This window comes from Pelophylax lessonae, assembly GCF_965119305.1.
Source record: "Pelophylax lessonae genome assembly, chromosome: 3".
NCBI lineage: Eukaryota > Metazoa > Chordata > Amphibia > Anura > Ranidae > Pelophylax > Pelophylax lessonae.
In genome coordinates this window covers 685,820,768-685,842,301 of record NC_138770.1, presented here as the reverse complement: position 1 = coordinate 685,842,301, position 21,534 = coordinate 685,820,768, and the positions used below count along the sequence as shown (strand labels likewise).

At 48.5% G+C, this 21,534-nt stretch overlaps 1 protein-coding gene across 1 annotated transcript in view; it reads left to right on the top strand.

Annotated features, from left to right (window-relative positions):
* Positions 1 to 20,701: 20,701 nt before the first annotated feature.
* PPP1CB (protein phosphatase 1 catalytic subunit beta) overlaps positions 20,702 to 21,534 on the top strand; it is a gene marked incomplete at its 5' end in the record, with an annotated part of 26,348 nt that continues 25,515 nt past the window's right edge. Inside the window, 1 exon segment of the mRNA XM_082251004.1 lies at positions 20,702 to 20,753. Coding sequence (XP_082107130.1) covers positions 20,702 to 20,753 — 52 coding nt within the window.

Sequence of the window (21,534 nt, the reverse complement as noted above, 5' to 3'; positions counted from 1 at the left end):
CTGGTGCAAGAAACCATGAAGGGCCCCCCCAGACCCCTGGCCGGGGCCCTTCCCTTTAAGCCTGTGGCGCTTCCCACTGATCCTGGAGCCCTTTATTCTCGTTGCGGGGCCCTTTATTACGGTCCTGCAGCAGGACCCTTTCACAAGTTCTGCAGTGGCCCCCTTCCTGCCATCTTGGGGCCTCCCCACGGTGGTGGAATGCCAGGGCCGGGTCGCAAGTATGACCTTTGCAATCCTGGAAGTTCACCTATCCAGGTGTACAGGGGAGCCACACAGGCCCCTTGGAGCATGGGGCCCGGTTGCAATTGCAACCCCTGTAGTTACGCCCCTGCCCATTATCAAACGATACCGCACTAATGAAAAGACAACACAGAAGTCCCCTTGCTTTCTCCTTCCCAGCACGGCTCCTGTTCCGGAACAGCTTTGGTTTACATAGGCAGGCGGCTCTCCTGTCAGTTTCCCTGAAGATCGCGAGAGGCCAGCGGCGATCGAGCCCGCTCCTCCCACGGCCTGGCTATTGCTGTGTCTAATGGTAGATCTACGTGATTATGCACAGCCGAGCCACCCTGCCGCAGTAAATATGCGTGGGGCGGTCTGCAAGTGGTTAATATAATATATATAATAAAGTGCAAAATGCTATATGTGCAAAATACAGACTAAGTGCTGCCAATACACATCAAAAGGGGAATGATGAAAAAGTGCAAAGTCCTTGAAATAGTGACCAAATCAAGCGTAAAGTCTGTATAAAAAAAAAAAAGAAAAGAAAAAAGAAGAACAATCCGTGTTCAGAGGTAAAAGGATGTCATCACAGGTGCGACCATCACCATAATGGGAAGTCAGAAGCCAGGGGGGCCCAGCCTAATGTCATTTTATGGGCCCCCCAGGGGTTGGGTCATCATGATGGCTTTGCTCACAGTACTCCAGGACTGTGGCACTCATGTTATTCTATAGCCCCCTAGGGGGCTGGTCATCTTGTTGGCTTGGCTTACAGAACTCCAGAACTCATTGGCACTCACAGAAATGCTGCTTAGTTCTGGTAGAATGCCTCCATCTCCACACCATCCGAAGGAGAAGAAGCCAGGACTGAGTGGTACTCACATGGTATTATTTGATCCCTAGGAGGCGTGTCATCATGATGCCTTGGCTAACAGAACTCCGGGACTGATTGGCACTCACAGGAATGCTGTTCAGTCCTGGTACAATGCCCCCCACCACCCAAAGGAGAAGAAGCCAGGACTCAGTGGTACTCACATGGTATTATATGGCCCCTAGGGGGCGGGTCATCATGATGGCTTGGCTCACTGTACTCCAAGACTGAGTGGTACTCACATGTTATTATATGGCCCCTAGGGGGCGGGTCATCATGATGGCTTGGCTCACTGTACTCCAAGACTGAGTGGTACTCACATGTTATTATATGGCCCCTAGGGGGGGGGTCATCATGATGGCTTGGCTCACTGTACTCCAAGACTGAGTGGTACTCACATGTTATTATATGGCCCCTAGGGGGTGGGTCATCATGATGGCTTGGCTCACTGTACTCCAGGACTGAGTGGTACTCACATGTTATTATATGGCCCCTAGGGGGCGGGTCATCATGATGGCTTGGCTCACTGTACTCCAAGACTGAGTGGTACTCACATGTTATTATATGGCCCCTAGGGGGCGGGTCATCATGATGGCTTGGCTCACTGTACTCCAAGACTGAGTGGTACTCACATGTTATTATATGGCCCCTAGGGGGGGGGGGGTCATCATGATGGCTTGGCTCACTGTACTCCAAGACTGAGTGGTACTCACATGTTATTATATGGCCCCTAGGGGGTGGGTCATCATGATGGCTTGGCTCACTGTACTCCAGGACTGAGTGGTACTCACATGTTATTATATGGCCCCTAGGGGGCGGGTCATCATGATGGCTTGGCTCACTGTACTCCAAGACTGAGTGGTACTCACATGTTATTATTTGGCCCCTAGGGGATGGGTCCTCATGATGGCTTGGCTCACTGTACTCCAGGACTGAGTGGTACTCACATGTTCTTATATGGTCCCTAGGGGCTGGTCATCATGATGGCTTGGCTCACTGTACTCCAGGACTGAGTGGTACTCACATGTTATTAAATGGCCCCTAGGGGGCGGGTCATCATGATGGCTTGGCTCACTGTACTCCAGGACTGAGTGGTACTCACATGTTATTATATGGCCCCCTAGGGGGCGGGTCATCATGATGGCTTGGCTCTCAGTACTCCAGGACTTAGTGGTACTCACATGTTATTATATGGCCCCTAGGGGGTGGGTCATCATGATGGCAGGGCCCGGCCTGTTGTCAGTTTATGGGCCCCCTGCCTCTCTGGGCAGCATGACAGGGTCCCCTTAAAGGACCTTTCTCCTCTGATCTACCTAGAGTAGTTTAGATGTGCCTCTAAATCTCCGCTTCCTCTGAAGCATGATCTGTGTTCGGATCATGTTTCAGAGGGTTCTGACAGGCGGTGAGGAAGCGATGTGATGACTCATCACCGCCTGTTTTAACCTCATTTTTGCTGACCAACACGGCGCAAATGCTTGTATTGCACGCAGTCAAGGGACATTTGCAGCACTTTCCGTTTGCTTGAATGCATAGAGTTTGGCGGACTTGCTGCCCACTGATCACTACAAGCTGGGTAAACTTTGCAGCATTACCGTGGCATGTACAGTAAATACCCCCATCTGCTGCCTATTGCAGCTTAGGGGGGAAGGGGGCTGTAGTTCCCATTTTTATGACACATGATATTAGTGCAGCAGTTTATTAAGTGAAAGTTTTCAGTAAATAATTACACTAAAGTTAATTTTACGGCACACATATACAAAGATAAAAAATAATAAAAGAGATGAGCATAGCTCCCAACTGTCCCGGATTTGAAGAGACTGTCCCGGATTTGGAGGGACTGTCCCGGATTTGAAGGGACTGTCCCGAATTTGGAGGGACTGTCCCGGATTTGAAGGGACTGTCCCGGATTTGAAGGGACTGTCCCGGATTTGAAGGGACTGTCCTGGATTTGGAGGGACTGTCTCGGATTTGGAGGAATTGTCCCGGATTCGGAATAAACTCTCTCTGTCCCTCTTTCCTCCTCATTTGTCCCTCATTTTGGTCTGATCTATATAGTTGTATATAAAATGCACTTTTTATCTTTCAAAAAGTGTTTCCCAATGCTAAATCTTTCATCTGATTTCTAAATTGCTGCCTTTGTAAATTCCAAAATCCAATATAAAGGAAAAGTAATAGGAAAAAGCACTTGTGACTTCAACTAATCATTATTTTGTATAATTCTCCTTTACCACTTGCTGACCATCTGCTGTACTTATACTGCAGGAGGTTGGCTCTGTCCTACAAAACGACGTACCTGTGCGTCATTTCGCAGGACCGCGAGTGGGGGAGCACGCACGCGCCGATTGGCCACAGGGGGAGCCAATCAGCGAGTCCGGCGGCCGCATTTGCCACTGGGCACCCACGATTGCTCCCCGTGGAGGCAGAACGGTGGTCTGCCGATGTAAACACAGCAGACCGCTGTTCTGTCAGCGATGAACACAGGGATCCTCTTATTTAGGAACACGGATCTCTGTGTTCATTCACCAAGCCCATCCCCCACACAGTTAGAAAGCACCCCCTAGGGACACATTTAACCCTTTGATCGCCCCTGGTGTTAACCCCTTCCCTGCCAGTGTCATTATTACAGTAACAGTGCATATTTTTTTAGCACTGATTACTGTAGTAATGTCACTGGTCCCCCCAAAAGTGTCACAAATGTCAGTTAGGGGTCCGATCTGTCTGCCGCAATGTCACAGTCCTGCTAAAAATCACTGATCGCTGCCATTACTAGTAAAAAAATAAATAAAAATGACATAAATCTTTCGGCCTAGTTTGTAGTTTGATAACCAATCAAAGAAACAATATACACTTATTGGGAATTTTTTTTACCAAAAATATGTATCAGAATACAAATTGGCCTAAAATGATGAAAAAAAATTATTTTATTAATTTTTTTTTAATTGGGAATATTATTGTAACAGAAAGTGAAAAATGTTGACAGAAAGTGCCAAAAATGTCAGTTAGGGGTCCGATCTGTCCTCCGCAATGTCGCAGGCCTGCTAAAAATCGCAGATCGCCGCCATTACTAATGAAAAAAAAAATAAAAAGTCCAAAAATCTATCCCATAGTTTGTAAACACTATAACTTTTGTGCAAACCAATTAATATACGCTTTTTGGGATTTTTTTTTTTTTTTACCAAAAATATGTAGCAGATTACAAATTGGCCGAAACTGATAAAAAAAAGTTGATTTTTTAAATTTTTTTATTGGGAATGTTTTATAGTAAAAAGTAAAAAATATTGTGTTTTTTTTTCCAAAAATGTCACTTTTTTTTGGTTATAGCGCAAATTCTAAAAATTGCACAGGAGATCAAATACCACCAAAAGAAAGCTCTATTTGTGGGGGGAAAAAAAGGACATCAATTTTATTTGGGTACAGCGCCGCACGACTGCGCAATTGTTAGGTAAAAATATGTAGCAGAATACAAATTGGCCGAAACTGATAAAAAAAATTAGATTTTTAAATTTTTTTTATTGGGAATGTTTTATAGCAGAAAGTAAAATATATTGTTTTTTTTTTTTCAAAATTGTCGCTCTTTTTTTATTTATAGCACAAAAAATAAAAATCGCACAGGTGATCAAATACCACCAATAGAAATCTCTATTTGTGGGGAAAAAAAAGGACGTCAAATTTATTTGGGTACATTGTCGCACGATTGCGCAATTGTCATTAAAATAACGCAGTGCCGAATCGCAAAAAATGGCCTGGTCATTAGAGGGGTAAAACCTTCCAGTCTAGAAGTGGTTAAGGGGGGCATGGCAGGGGGTGTGTACTTTTGCTAATAGGTGACCCTTGCTTCCATCTGAAAAAGTTGGGAGGTGTCGATGAAGTCGCACCGAGTAAATAGATACCCAACATGTCAAGCCATGACTGTGAAACGGCGACAAACTTCAATGCATCTTTATTTAACCACTTGCTGACTGCTCACTAGAGCTCTACTGCGGCAAAGTGGCTCGATAACGTCTGGCGACGTAGACCTACGTCGCCAGACATTCCCCTTTCACGGCGGCGCGCGCGCGCCGCCGGAGGCTCGCTCCCGCTATATTCAGTCACAGCGGGAGTCGGGCCAGGGGATCGTCGGGGAATCGAGTGTGGAGATCCGCCCGCCTGTGTAAACAAAGCAGGCGGATCTCCTAAGTGACAGGCAGGGTCAGATTGCAGGGTTATGCATAGCTGAACCTGCGATCTGTCCCTGTGTCACTCAGTCCCCTCCCCCCACACACGTCAGTAAGCACCAGGCATACATTAACCCCTCCCTCTCCAATAAAATTAACCCCTTCCCTGCCAGTGTCATTTTTACAGTAACAGTGCATATATATAGCACTGATATAAAGCACCCCACACAGTTAGAAAGCACCCCCTAGGGACACATTTAACCCTTTGATCGCCCCTGGTGTTAACCCCTTCCCTGCCAGTGTCATTATTACAGTAACAGTGCATATTTTTTTTAGCACTGATTACTGTAGTAATGTCACTGGTCCCCCCCAAAAGTGTCAAAAATGTCAGTTAGGGATCCGATCTGTCCGCCGCAATGTTGCAGTCCCGCAAAAAAAATCGCAGATCGCCGCCATTACTAGTTAAAAAACAAAAACACCAAAAATGACAAAAATCTTTCCCTTAGTTAGTAAACGCAATAACTTTTGCGCAAACCAATCAAAATACGCTTGTTGTGATTTTTTTTACCAAACATAGGTACCAAAAAACAAATTGGCCAAAAATTTAAAAAAATTTAGATTTTTTACATTTTTTTTGGGGGGGAATTTCATATAAAAAAATGTGAAAAATATTGTTATTTTTTCAAAATTTACGCTATTTTTTTGTTTATAGCGCAAAAAGTAAAAATCGCAGAGATGATCAAATACCACCAAAAGAAATCTCTGTTTGTGGGGAAAAAAAGGACGTAAATTCCGTTTGGGTACGGCGTCGCACGACCGCGCAATTGTCAGTTAAAATCGCACAGTGCCGAATCGCAAAAAGTGGCCTGGACGTAAGACAGCAAAATCCTCCGGTGGTAAAGTGGTTAACCACTTGTCGACCGCCGTCAGTATATTTACTGCTGCAGTCAGCCGCTCCTGTGCAAACCGACGTAGTACTACGTCGCTCGCCCAGGAGCCTGTAGGGCCAGAGGCGCGCTCCTGCCCCCGCTCGTTCACGGGCAACCCCGCGCATGTGACCGGCGGCTCCGATGTCCGCCGGCCACTCGCAATCCCGCTCAGGAGAGGGAGAAAGGCAGGCGGTTGATGTAAACAAAGCCGTCTGTCATTCTCCTTGGTGTAACTGCAGAGATCATACGATCCTACTATGTAGGATCATATGTCTCTGTGGTTACATCACTAGCCACGCCCCCCACAGTTAGAAACACTCCCCTAGGGATACATTTAACCCCTTGATCATCAATAAAGTTAACCCCTTCCCTGCCAGTGTCATTTTTACAGTAACAGTGCATATTTATAGCACTGATTACTGTAGTAATGTCACTGGTATTCCAAAAAGTGTCAAAAATGTCAGTCAGAGGTCCAATCTGTCCGCCGCAATATCGCAGTCCCACAAAAAAAAATTGCAGATCGCCGCCATTACTAGTTAAAAAAAAAAACAATAAAAATGACAGAAATCTTTCCCTTAGTTAGTAAACGCAATAACTTTTGCGCAAACCAAACAAAATACGCTTATTGCGATTTTTTTTTACCAAAAATATGTAGCAGAAAACAAATTGGCCTAAAATGTAAAAAAATTTTGATTTTTACATTTTTTTTTGGTAATTTCATATAAAAAAATGTAAAAAAAATATTGTTATTTTTTCAAAATTGTCGCTCTTTTTTGTTTATAGCGCAAAAAGTAAAAATCGCACAGGTGATCAAATACCACCAAAAGAAATCTCTGTTTGTGGGAAAAAAAGAACGTAAATTTTGTTTGGGTATGGCGTCGCACAACCGCGCAATTGTCCGTTAAAGTCACGCAGTGCCGAATCGCAAAATAGGGCCCTGGTCTTTGAGCAGCCAAATCCTCCGGGGCTTAAGTGGTTAAAGGAGACCTCCCTCTTCTCACCTCTCACACATCCTCCTGCTCTAAAAAAAAGTATACAATCCATCCTTATTTAACCACTTCACTGCCAGAGCTGTTTTTTATATTTTTTGCGCAAATATTTAAATAATTTTAGGCTTGAAGATTGCATAAAACCCCCAAACATTGTACATTTTCTGAAAAGCAGAGGTCCTGGGGAATAAAATAGTGGTGGTTCCATTTTTTTATATCACACAATTTTTAGCTCAACAGTTTGTGAAATGCAAAAATCTCTGTAAAAAATACATTAAAGTTATTTCAGGGCAAATAAATGTAATATACCAGCCAATTATTTGGTAGAATATAAAAGGTGAGGTTGCACCGAGTACATAGATACCCAACAGGTCAAACCTTAAAATTGCTTCTGAAACCGCAACAAACTTCAGTCCCCGATATTCTCCATAGGGGACGCTTTATAAGACCCCTCCAGGTCACCCCCAATAATAATGGGCCGAGAATTATTCATCTCACCCTGGCTGCTTATGGTGATGGTTTCATACGTACATAGACATGTGCGATTACATTCGTATGTGGGGGAGGGTCAACATTCGGGGGGCAGGGCAGCTTTTAACTGCTTGGATGTAACTTTCATTTTTACACTTTTTTCACAAAAACTTTATTGATATCACATGCAATGCAAAGGCTGCTGATCAGGGCCGGCCCTACCATGGGTCCCGCCGGGTCCATTGGACCCAGGCAGAACTTTCAGAGGGGCGGCAAATTGACGCCCAAGATTTTTTTTTTCCCAGCAGTTTTGTGTGTCATCAGTTTGCGGCGCGTTACCCATCTCACCCAGGGCAGGCTGGATCTTCTAGAGGACAGACGGCGGGTGATTGGTGGACCGGTCCAGGGATGAGTTATGGAGGAAGATAACACTATATATAAGATTTTTGCAACTTATTTGTTTGTTTTTTGTCCCTATAGCCCACAAAGCAGCCCCTTAACCCCCACCCCCCTCCACAAAGCAGCCCCTTAACCCCCCCCCCCCCACAAAGCAGCCTCTTAACCCCCACTCCCCCCCACAAAGGAACCTCCTTAACCCCCCCTACAAAGCAGCCCCTTAACCCCCCCACAAAGCAGTCTCTTAACCTTTCCCACAAAGCAGTCCCTTATCCCCACCAACAAAGCAGCCCCTTAACCCCCACATACCCCCACAAAGCAGCCCTAACCCCCCCTCAAAGCAGCCTCTTAACCCTCCCCACAAAGCAACCCCCCCACAAAGCAGCCCCTTAACCCCCACCCCCACAAAGCAGCCCTTTAACCCCCCCCCCCCACAAAGCAGTCCCTTATCCCCACCAACAAAGCAGCCCCTTAACTCCCACATACCCCCACAAAGCAGCCCTAACCCCCTCCCCCAAAGCAGCCTCTTAACCCTCCCCACAAAGCAGCCCCTTAACCCTCCCCACAAAGCAACCCCTTAACCCCCCACAAAGCAGCCCCTTAACCCCCACCCCCACAAAGCTGCCCTTTAACCCCCCCCCACCAAGCAGTCCCTTATCCCCACCAACAAAGCAGCCCCTTAACACCCACATCCCCCCACAAAGCAGCCCCTTAACCCCCCCCACAAAGCAGCCCCTAACCCCCCCCACAAAGCAGCCTCTTAATCCCCCCCCCACAAAGCAGCCTCTTAACCCCCCCACAAAGCAGCCCCTTAACTCCACCCCCCCACAAAGCAACCCCTTAACCCCCCCACCCCCACAAAGCAGCCCTAACCCCCCCCCCAAAGCAGCCTCTTAACCCTCCCCACAAAGCAGCCCCTTAACCCTCCCCACAAAGCAACCCCTTAACCCCCCACAAAGCAGCCCCTTAACCCCCACCCCCACAAAGCAGCCCCTTAACCCTCCCCACAAAGCAACCCCTTAACCCCCCACAAAGCAGCCCCTTAACCCCCACCCCCACAAAGCTGCCCTTTAACCCCCCCCCCACCAAGCAGTCCCTTATCCCCACCAACAAAGCAGCCCCTTAACACCCACATCCCCCCACAAAGCAGCCCCTAACCCCCCCCACAAAGCAGCCTCTTAATCCCCCCCCCCACAAAGCAGCCTCTTAACCCCCCCACAAAGCAGCCCCTTAACTCCACCCCCCCCACAAAGCAACCCCTTAACCCCCCCACCCCCACAAAGCAGCCCCTTAACCCCCCACACACACACACACACACACACACACACATACACAATGCAGCCCTTACAAATTTTGCATATAGACAAGGTGCTGTTGCATGTGAATCTGACTTCCTGATAAATTTAATTTTAGTTTTTATTATCATTATATAGAATAATGAGTGTGGGGGCTTTTTGGTGGGCGTGTTTTTTTCTTTTGGGGGGTTTGGGGCCAGCAGTTCATTCTTGAACCCAGGCAGCACAATGTCTTGGGCCAGCCCGGCTGCTGATCACCTTCTAAAAAAAAAAAAAGAGCAGAGAAGTAGAGAACCTTGTCAGTCTCCCTATGGGCCCCCTGGAGTCTGGGGCCCCAGACAACCGTCCGTTCTGCCCTTATTATATTCTGCATATTGTGAAGGGATGACGCAGGAATTAGCCGAGACACTTTGCTCCCGACAATCCTTTCCAGATTGCTACAGTTTTATGTTTTTTTCTGTAGTTTTTGATTGGACGAAGGCCAATATCCCCCAGCGGGACGGCTCACATCTAGGAAGTTATCGGCATTTTGTTAAATGTCACCTTTCCCGGGCAATGTTCCAGCATTTAGTGTTTAATGGCGTGAACATCTCTTTATAATCCTTGTTGGACGGGAGGGAAGACACACCTGGGTACACAGAGATTGAACGGGACGGGGGGGGGGGGGGGATTTGATTGTGGAAAGGTCAAAAATCATATTTCATCAAAGCAAGCCAGGAGGATCCGCAGGCAGGAGATACCTGAAGGTGTGATAGAAGGTCTTCACAGAAGGATCATACTGAGGGCAATGTGCGGAGCCGCCGCCATATTACAGTTCAGTGCCAGGCAGGAAGTGAAAGCCGCATTATCCAGTGTAGAAAAACCCCAGCTGCTGGTGAATGCAGTCTTATTTCCCCACCTAGAGCCCACACAGCCAGGCATCCAGCATTTTCCTCAATCTCTCACTGACAAAGAACAGTCTAGGGGTTTTCTTCATTGGGGTTTTTTATTGGGAATGATGAACTTGGATAGGGCTAGAGAGCATGGGATACCCCGATAAACAGTAGAAATGAATAACTTGAGGATGCCTCAACCCAGGGGCGTAACTACAGGGGTTGCAATTGCAACCGGGCCCCATGCTCCAGGGGGCCTGTGCAGCTCCCCTGTACACCTGGATAGGAGGGGTGGGGGGGTGGGCAGCATGTAGAGAAATCACTGTCCTCCTTTTTCCTCCTGTAGCTGCAGGAGGAAAATGGAGGAGATTGGTTCCTCTGTATGCTGCCCCCGCCGCTCCTCCTATCCAGTTCACTTGTGTTCTACTGTCTCTGGGCCCCTGTGTGCTCCCCTGGTCTCCCCCCCCTACTGTACTGCCCCCCCCCCACTCTACTCCCTTCCCCCTCCTGCCGGCTGCAGGAGATGTGTCACAATAGAGAACCAGGAAGGAGGCGGGAAATATGTCATTTACCAGCTCCTTCCTTTTCTGAATGGACAGAGTCATAGTCAGTCACATTGTAAACACATAAAATAAAATGATAAAGAATAATACAATTAAAATACCAAAAAGTAAACACTACTGACACCAGTGGGGGAACTTCCATGATCGCAAAGGTCACACTTGCGACCGGCCCTGGCATTCCACCACCCTGGGGAGGCTCCAAGATGGCAGGAAGGGGGCCCTCTGCAGCACTTGTGAAAGGGTCCTGCTGCGGGAACATAATAAAGGGCCCCCCAATGAGAGTAAAGGGTCCCAGGATCAGTGGGAAGAGCCCCAGGCTTGAAGGGAAGGGCCCCGGCCAGGGGTCCGGGGGCCCTTCATGGTTTCTTGCACCGGGGCCCTGAAGGTTCTAGTTACGCCTTTGCCTCAACCCCCTGGCTACACAATACAGATAATAGGAATGTCCCACAGGATCTCTGTGCTGATGGTGACCGGAATTCCTTCCAGAGTTTAAAAGCTACATAACGTCACTGACTCTCCAGCACCAGGGTCATCTACTTACATAGCCACAGGATCACTGATTGCCTCCTACCGAGGCTCCACCAGGCTCTTCTCAGTGAGGGAGATGCAGACCCACACCACCAAGGGATGGCTGGACTCTTCCCCACCAACTTCCTCCTGCCGCTCTCCAGTGAGCTTCTCCAGACCCAACTTGAGCTTGGTAATAGGCCCCCTAGCTTAGCCCAGCTGGGACCTTGATGCCTTCCTAATGGTTTCTTCTAGAAATCTGCCCCAGGGGCAGAGCCCCCCCCCCGTACAGGCGTCTCCTCCAGCAAAACTTAACCCAGGAACTCTGCACCCTGCCGCTCAGCCCTCAGACTATTTATGGGCTCTCTTACCACCAACTGGGCACACCCCCTCCCCAGGGATACAAATTCAAGCTGCATGCCCGGTTCTTCCTCCCAATATGATTCTAGAATCCTCTGGAAGACAGGGGGAGGTAACAGAGCAACAGCCTATGAGACACTGAGCAGCCCAAATTAATCAACCCCTGATCCACTGATTACAAATGTAGCACCCTCCTAGATAGGTGCTAGGCAGGTAAAGTGTAGTTTGGTCTGTCTGCTTATCAGGGGGAGCCTGATTGTTAGATTTGCCTGTTGCATGTGCCCATGTGTGATTCATCTGGGCTGAGGGAGTGTCCCCACTATGTCCAATAGGGGAGCCTGTTGGATAGTGGAGAAAACCCAGCCAGTGACACACAGGCTTTTGTAGCTATCCCAGTGGGTTGGCACAAACAGTGGTGCATCCTGGGATGGGCTATAAAAGCCAAGGGCACATGTGGCAGGGGGTCTTTGGGCGGGAAGCCAGGTCCCATAAGGAGGGTATGGCTGTTTCTCCTTCTGCAGTTGGGAAAGGTGGTCACAGGCAGTCGGCCTGGTGACCCTGAAGGTGTTGCTGAATGCAGAGGTCCATTGGATGCTGACAAGTGGAGTTTGGACTTTGGCGGCAACGGTGACTCTGGAAAAACAGTGTCCGTGAGTACAGAGGAACTTGCCCAGGGGTCTGCCAAGGAGGGGACCACTCCAGAAGCTAGGGTCAGTGGATGGGTGTCAGCACACTGGGATTCAGAGGAAAAGGGGTGCCAGTTTCAGAGAATATTTACAAGGGAGCATTTAAAGTATCTTCACTTAGTGGCAAAGTGAAGCAGCGGCCTTGCCGCATTCTACAAGTTAGCTGTCCCTCAGACTGTGAATAGTTAATAGTTGGAGTATCCCACTCATCCCTTCTCCTATCCAAGTTCTCAATAAAACTACAAAAAACCAACATCCCCTGGAATGATTAATGACTGAGCCAAGAACTTTTAACGCTGCTATCTGCTGTCCGTTGCTAAGGGTAACCCAGGGGAATCCAGAAAGTGTAATTCTCAGCAGTCCTCTAGGGGGCAGTGCTACACAAAGAAGCCAACTCAATTTACCTAGCAGCCTACTCTACTCTAGGGGGGGTGATACACCAGCAAACACTGCAACTGTGCTAAAGGCTGAAATTCCACTAAATTTACATTAGAAGAAGTCACCAGCACTCCACCAGCTTCTGATCACCATGTATTGTGAAAGGCTCATAAGATGCGGGATTGTAGCGCTTACCCCCCGGAGGGGTCGCTGAGATTGACACAGGAGGTACCCCTGTTATAGTACAGAGGCTGCCATCCACAAGCACATTTCCGTGCACACTGACAACACAAGCTCAGTCTGGGGGATGTCTTTTTCAGATCTTATTGCTGATTAACTTGAAACAGGAGAAGGGTTCAGAGGTTCAGGATACTCCAAAATGATCAATAGGATGATAAAGCTCTAGCACAACAATAAAGTCACATCTGGGTCTTACTCACAGTGTCCCGGGAGCCGTCTGCCACCCAGCCTCCAAACTTGGAGGGGTAAAAGGTCCTTCTCCAGACCAGGACTTCTCCAGACAAGCAATCTTCTCCAGGCCCTGAACTCAGCTCCTGCTATCCTTGTCTCAGTGTAGCTGCCTCCCAGGGGCAGTAGCCCCTGGAGAACTGGAACCCTCTTAGCAGAGAAAGAACCTTCTCCAAGGGCCTCCCAAACATTGGTCATATGATGTCATTTTGCTGGGAGTCTGCTCTGTCTTGTTACTTTTGTTGCATGTAATTTCTCTGGTGTGACTGACAAATCTCTTTCCTTTTTGTGTTTATTTCTGCGTAATCTGGGAAAAAAATCATAAATAAAGAATTTTTTAAAAACGCAGATCGTCTTTCAAAGGTGCAACAATACCGGCTGCATATCTAAACATAGCCTAAGGCCTGGTTCACATCTGGATCTGGAATCCAAATGGTTTCTAAATTGTGCTAAAATCGCTAAATGTGCAAGCGCAGGTGCCATTCATTCCCAATGGCAAATAGTAAAAAAAAAAAATGCACAGCTTTATGACGCGTTTCGTCACAATGACATCATCAGGATCAGGTCCGCTCCTGACGACGTCCTTGTGATGAAATGCATAAGGCAGGGGTGTCAAACTCAATTTTATCGCAGGCCGCATCAGCATTACAGCTGCCCTCAAAGGGCCAGTTATATCTGTAGGATTAGATGTCCAGAGCACCCCATGCCCTCTTACACCCTACATGCGATGTCAAGAACCCCTCCCCCCACCATCAGAAGTCAAGAGTCACCCACCCTTCCTTACATCACAATGCACCCCCTTATCTTGTGCTGCTGCCAGGAAGAAGATGCGGTTGGATCTGGGCAGAAGTACAGGGTCTGGAGGAGAACCAGAGGAGGGCTGGAGTCAGCTTCCAGAGTCTGCTGAATGCTGAGACCAGGGGAGGCAGAGACAAGGCGGGTGCCGCAGCTGCAGGAGAGGTGCGAGGGCCACATGAAATGGCCTGGGGGGCCGCATTCGGCCTGCGGGCCTTGTGTTTGACACCTGTGGCATAAGGTGAAGCATATTGCGCCATTGTGTCACTCCCCGTTTCCGGTCCATGAAGCGCAGGGCATCCCGGACTCATTGTTTTACATGCCTGTTATCTCCTTATATCATGTAATATATAATAATATAATAATGCTAATAAACCCAAAGTAATTTACACTGTGAGGTTTTCCTCTGTCTGCTTATTCCCTGTATGAGACCATTATTAAAGTGGAAGACGAAGGAGAAGAGAGTGAGATACCTTATCCAACCTGAGATTACTGTCTGGATGTTTTCTAGCCCCTGTAGGGATCGGCTTTTCTGGTGATTGCGGTCCTGGAGGGGGAGCATGAATGGAAGCACTTTGTTCACCATATGTTTGATGCACCCCAGTACAAGAGCACCAGAACAAGAGCACCAGCACAACAAGAGCACCAGTACAAGAGCACCAGTACAAGAGCACCAGCACAAGAGCACCAGCACTACAAGAGCACCAGCACAAGAGCACCAGTACAAGAGCACCAGCACAACAAGAGCACCAGTACAAGAGCACCAGTACAACAAGAGCACCAGTACAAGAGCACCAGCACAAGAGCAACAGTACAAGAGCACCAGCACAACAAGAGCGCCAGTACAAGAGCACCAGCACTACAAGAGCACCAGTACAAGAGCACCAGTACAACAAGAGCACCAGTACAAGAGCACCAGCACTACAAGAGCACCAGTACAACAAGAGCACCAGTACAAGAGTACCAGCACAACAAGAGCACCAGTACAAGAGCACCAGTACAAGAGCACCAGCACTACAAGAGCACCAGCACTACAAGAGCGCCAGTACAAGAGCACCAGCACTACAAGAGCACCAGTACAAGAGCACCAGTACAACAAGAGCACCAGTACAAGAGCACCAGCACTACAAGAGCACCAGTACAACAAGAGCACCAGTACAAGAGCACCAGCACTACAAGAGCACCAGTACAAGAGCACCAGTACAAGAGCACCAGCACTACAAGAGCACCAGCACTACAAGAGCACCAGTACAAGAGCACCAGTACAACAAGAGCACCAGTACAAGAGCACCAGCACTACAAGAGCACCAGTACAACAAGAGCACCAGTACAAGAGTACCAGCACAACAAGAGCACCAGTACAAGAGCACCAGTACAAGAGCACCAGCACTACAAGAGCACCAGCACTACAAGAGCACCAGTACAAGAGCACCAGCACTACAAGAGCACCAGCACAAGAGCACCAGTACAAGAGCACCAGTACAAGAGCACCAGCACAAGAGCACCAGTACAAGAGCACCAGCACAAGAGCACCAGTACAAGAGCACCAGTACAAGAGCACCAGTACAAGAGCACCAGCCTCCAGCACAAGAGCACCAGCACAAGAGCACCAGTACAAGAGCACCAGTACAAGAGCACCAGCACAAGAGCACCAGTACAAGAGCACCAGTACAACAAGAGCACCAGTACAAGAGCACCAGTACAACAAGAGCACCAGTACAAGAGCACCAGCACAAGAGCAACAGTACAAGAGCACCAGCACAACAAGAGCGCCAGTACAAGAGCACCAGCACTACAAGAGCACCAGTACAAGAGCACCAGTACAACAAGAGCACCAGTACAAGAGCACCAGCACTACAAGAGCACCAGTACAACAAGAGCACCAGTACAAGAGTACCAGCCCAACAAGAGCACCAGTACAAGAGCACCAGTACAAGAGCACCAGCACTACAAGAGCACCAGCACTACAAGAGCGCCAGTACAAGAGCACCAGCACTACAAGAGCACCAGTACAAGAGCACCAGTACAACAAGAGCACCAGTACAAGAGCACCAGCACTACAAGAGCACCAGTACAACAAGAGCACCAGTACAAGAGCACCAGCACTACAAGAGCACCAGTACAAGAGCACCAGTACAAGAGCACCAGCACTACAAGAGCACCAGCACTACAAGAGCACCAGCACTACAAGAGCACCAGTACAACAAGAGCACCAGTACAAGAGCACCAGCACTACAAGAGCACCAGTACAACAAGAGCACCAGTACAAGAGTACCAGCACAACAAGAGCACCAGTACAAGAGCACCAGTACAAGAGCACCAGCACTACAAGAGCACCAGCACTACAAGAGCACCAGTACAAGAGCACCAGCACTACAAGAGCACCAGCACAAGAGCACCAGTACAAGAGCACCAGTACAAGAGCACCAGCACAAGAGCACCAGTACAAGAGCACCAGCACAAGAGCACCAGTACAAGAGCACCAGTACAAGAGCACCAGTACAAGAGCACCAGCCTCCAGCACAAGAGCACCAGCACAAGAGCACCAGTACAAGAGCACCAGTACAAGAGCACCAGCACAAGAGCACCAGTACAAGAGCACCAGTACAACAAGAGCACCAGCACAAGAGCACCAGTACAAGAGCACCAGCACAACAAGAGCACCAGTACAAGAGCACCAGCACTACAAGAGCACCAGTACAAGAGCATCAGTACAACAAGAGCACCAGTACAAGAGCACCAGCACTACAAGAGCACCAGTACAAGAGCACCAGCACTACAAGAGCACCAGTACAACAAGAGCACCAGTACAAGAGCACCAGCACTACAAGAGCACCAGTACAAGAGTACCAGCACTACAAGAGCACCAGCACTACAAGAGCACCAGTAAAACAAGAGCACCAGTACAAGAGCACCAGTACAACAAGAGCACCAGCACTACAAGAGCATCAGTACAAGAGCACCAGCACACATTGCACATGTTTTTAGTACTTATTATATGGATTTATCAGTTGTGTTTTATATTGTCACTCACTGTATTATGAATCATTGTTGGTTTATCTCTGCACTTTTAGCTCTTTATTTTATTTTACAATATTTTGGGAGAATTCACCAACCATTCACTCAGTAATCAGAATATATTTTGTTTTTATCCGCTTCCAGACCGCTCCATAGCAGACATAGGGGTCACCTCACTAAAGGTTACCGCGTGCGATATGAAGGTCATGTGACCCGTTTTTTGATATTATCGCATAAGAGAATAAAAGAGTCGATTTATCAAAGTCAGTAAAATATGAAATAAAACATGAGATAAATCATTAAAGTCAATTCACTAAAACCCCCCCCCCCCACATTTGTATTCATCCCCCGGTGATTGGTGGGGTGATTTCCCATCTACAGACTGGGGGGAGATTTCTATCCATTTTATTTATTTATTTTCTTTAGTAGTAATGGCGGCGATCAGCGACTTGTAGGGGACATTCTGACACTTTGTGGGGACCAATGACACCAGTATAGTATATGTCCCCCCAGGGCAGTACCCGGACCCCCATACCCCTTTACATGTCCCCCCAGGGCAGTACCCGGACCCCCATACCCCTTTACATGTCCCTCAGGGCAGTACCCAGACCCCCATACCCCCTTTACATATCCTCCAGGGCAGTACCCGGACCCCCATACCCCTTTACATGTCCTCCAGAGCAGTACCCGGACCCCCATACCCCCTTTACATATCCTCCAGGGCAGTACCCGGACCCCCATACCCCCTTTACATATCCTCCAGGGCAGTACCCGGACCCCCATACCCCTTTACATGTCCCCTAGGGCAGTACCCGGACCCCCATACCCCTTTACATGTCCCCCAGTGCAGTACCCGGACCCCCATACCCCTTTACATGTCCCCCAGTGCAGTACCCGGACCCCCATACCCCTTTACATGTCCCCCAGGGCAGTACCCGGACCCCCATACCCCTTTACATGTCCCCCAGTGCAGTACCCGGACCCCCATACCCCTTTACATGTCCCCCAGGGCAGTACCCGGACCCCCATACCCCTTTACATGTCCCCCAGTGCAGTACCCGGACCCCCATACCCCTTTACATGTCCCCCAGGGCAGTACCCGGACCCCCATACCCCTTTACATGTCCCTCAGGACAGTACCCGGACCCCCATACCCCTGTTTATGGCAATAACTTGCATATAAGCCTTCAAAATGGGCACCTTAGATTTTTCAAGTTCGGCTCCTATAGACTTCAATGGGGTTCACCGTTCGGGTCCAAACTTTTTCTCCATTCTCTGCTGCGAATGGAACCTGGGGGGAGGGGGGGGGGTTGTTCAGCCCCTCCCTGGTGCTTTCACCGAAATGATGCATTTCCTAAACTGCTGCGCTAACATCATGTGATAGAAAGAGATTAAAAACTTCCACCATTTTATTCTCCAGGGTCTCTGTGTTCAGACAATGGATCATGTGTGGGGGGAGGGGGAGGGGGGTTATGTAATCTTCAGGCATAAAATGAGTTTTTAAACACACAAAAAGCACAAACAAGGTTCCGTCAGTGAAAGGGTTAAATAAGATTGATTGTATACTTTGTTGTGGAGAAGGGGGGTTTGTGATGTGAGAAGCCGGAGTTCTCCTTTAAATAAGGATACATTGTATACATTGTAATAGACTGGGATGATGTGTGACGGGTAACAATGTAACAATCTCTGATTGATGCTATGTATTATATATACTGTATATATATATATATAGGGGGAGGAGTTCCCTTTTAAATAGATACATTGTATTAGACTGGGATGCCGTGTGAGAGGTAACAATGTAACAATCTCCAATTGATGTTACTATATATAAATATATGGGGAGGAGTTCTCCTTTAAATAAGGATACATTGTATTAGATTGGGATAATGTGTGACAGGTAACAATGTAACATTACCTGATTGATGCTGTTATATACATGGGGAGGGGGGGGGGAGTTCCCCTTACAAAAGAATATACATTGTAATAGACTGGGATGACATGTGGAAGGTAACAATGTAACAATCTCTGATTGATGCTATTATACATATGGGGAGGAGTTCCCCTTCAAATAAAGATACATTGTATTAAACTGGGATAACGTGTGAAAGGTAACAATGTAACAGTATCTGATTGATTCTAATACATATATATATATGGGGAGGAGTTCCCTTTTAAATAGATACATTGTATACATTGTATTAGACTGGGATGATGTACGACGGGTAACAATGTAACAATCTCTGATTGATGCTATGTATTATATATATATATATATAGGGGGAGGAGTTCCCTTTTAAATAGATACATTGTATACATTGTATTAGATGTGAATAATGTGTGAGAGGTAACAATGTAACAATCTGAATAATGCTACTATCTATAAATATGTGAGAAGGCGTTCCCCTTTAAACGAAGATGCGCTGTATACATTGTAATAGACTGGGATGACATGTGGAAGGTAACAATGTAGCAATCTCTGATTGATGCTATTATATAAATATATGGGGAGGAGTTCCCCTTTAAATGAAGATACATTGTATACATTGTATTTGATTTGAAGGATGTGTGAGAGGTAACAATGTAACAATCTCTGATTGGTGTTACTATAAATAAATATGTGAGATCTCCTTTAAATAAAGATAAATTGTACATTGTATGTGTGGGAGGTAACAATGTAACAACCTCTGATCGATGCTATTATACATATGGAGAGGGTTTCCCCTTTGAAGATACATTGTATACATTGTGTTAGACTGGGATGACGTGTGAGAGGTAACAATGTAACAATCTCTGATTGATGTTACTATATATAAATATATGGGGAGTTCTCCTTTAAATAATGATACATTGTATACATTGTATTAGATTGGGATAACGTGTGAGAGGTAACAATGTAACAATCTCTGATTGGTGCTATTATATACATGGGGGGAGGAGTTCCCCTTACAAAAGAAGATACATTCTATACATTGTAATAGACTGGGATGACTTGTGAGAGGCAACAATGTAACATTATCTGATTGATGTTACTATATATAAATATATGGGGAGGAGTTCTCCTTTAAATAATGATACATTGTATACATTGTATTAGGTTTGAATGAGGTGAGAAGGGGGAGTTCCCCTTTAGATGAAGATCCATTGTAGCCATGGCGGGGTGGGCGGTAACAATGTATCATTCCGCGCTCTGATCTAAGCCCCGCCCTCCCTTGTCATTTCTCCTCGGGCCGCGCGCGCTCCATGTCGGTCTGACGTCACCGTCGTCATGGCAGCGGCTGGAGAAAAGCGGGCACAACACAACCCCTCCCAACTCCTCCCTCCCCTTGTCTCCATGGCAGCGGGCGGGCTGTGGGGGGGCGTGTCCGGCCGGGCAGCGGGCGCCACCTGCCGTTCGTTACCATCCGGAGCAAGGACGCGGGAGCCGGGGGGCGGGGCTCATTGGAAGAAAGAAGCGGGACGTCCGCATGTTGCCCGCCCACAGAGGCGGAGATTCGCAGGACGTCCGGCGTTTTCATCCAATCCGATCACTCTGGAAGGATCAACGTCAGGACTCCACCCCCTCCCACCCTTCACCGGCGATCCGCGCTATTGTCTCTCTGAGGGGGCGTGTCCTTAGGCTGAGTGTGCGGTGATTGGCTGTTGCCGGGACTGGACCCTCCCGCGGGGTGTGAGCCTGTCGTGTTGTGACGCAGCTCCGCCCGACTCGTCCTGCTCGGCTGTGAGGGAGAGGAAAATGGCGGACGCAGAGCTGAACGTGGACAGTCTGATCAGCCGCCTGCTGGAGGGTGAGTGAGGGGGGACCCGGGAGGGGGCGGGGCGCCGGATCAGGGGCCCCTGGGAGTGACGGCTCCGCTCCGGTGTCCCAAGATGGCGGGAGAGTCCGGGGACCGAGAGTGTGGGGGATGGAGATCCAGGGGCCCAGTATGGGGGAAGGGGGACTACAGAGGGGCCCCAGAGGTGCATAGGGGGGCAACTAGAGGAGGGATGGAGGGCCAGGGGCCCAGTATGGGGGGGAGGGGGACTCTATGGGGCCCCAGTGAGGATGAGGGGGTCCTCGGATGTGAAATGATGGGGGGTGTGGGGGACGTCCTCGGTGTAACGTGATGGAGGGGACTTCCTCAGTGTGGGGTGATGGGGGGTGTGAGGGACTCCTTGGGGTCCTCGGTGTGAGGTGATGGGGGAGGGAAACTTCCCTGGGGTCCTCGGTGTGGGGTGATGGGGGGTTAGGTGGGTGTCCTCGTTGATGGGGGGGGGGGGGACTTTCTCGGGTCCTAGGTGTGGGGTGTGAGGGACTTCCTCTGGGTCCTCGGTGTTAGGTGATGAAAGGTGTTGTGGGAAACTTCCTCGGTGTGGGGGGATGGGGAGGTATGAGGGTGGTCCTCAGTGTGAGGTGATAGGAGTTGTGGGGGACTTCCCTGGGGTTCTCGGTGTGGGGTGATAGGGGGGTGTGAGGGACTTCATCAGGGTCCTCGTGTAGGGTGATATGGGGGTGAGGGGGACTTCCTCGGGGGTGTGAGGTGATGGGGAGTGTGGGGGACTTCCTCAGGGGTGTGAGGTGATGGGAGG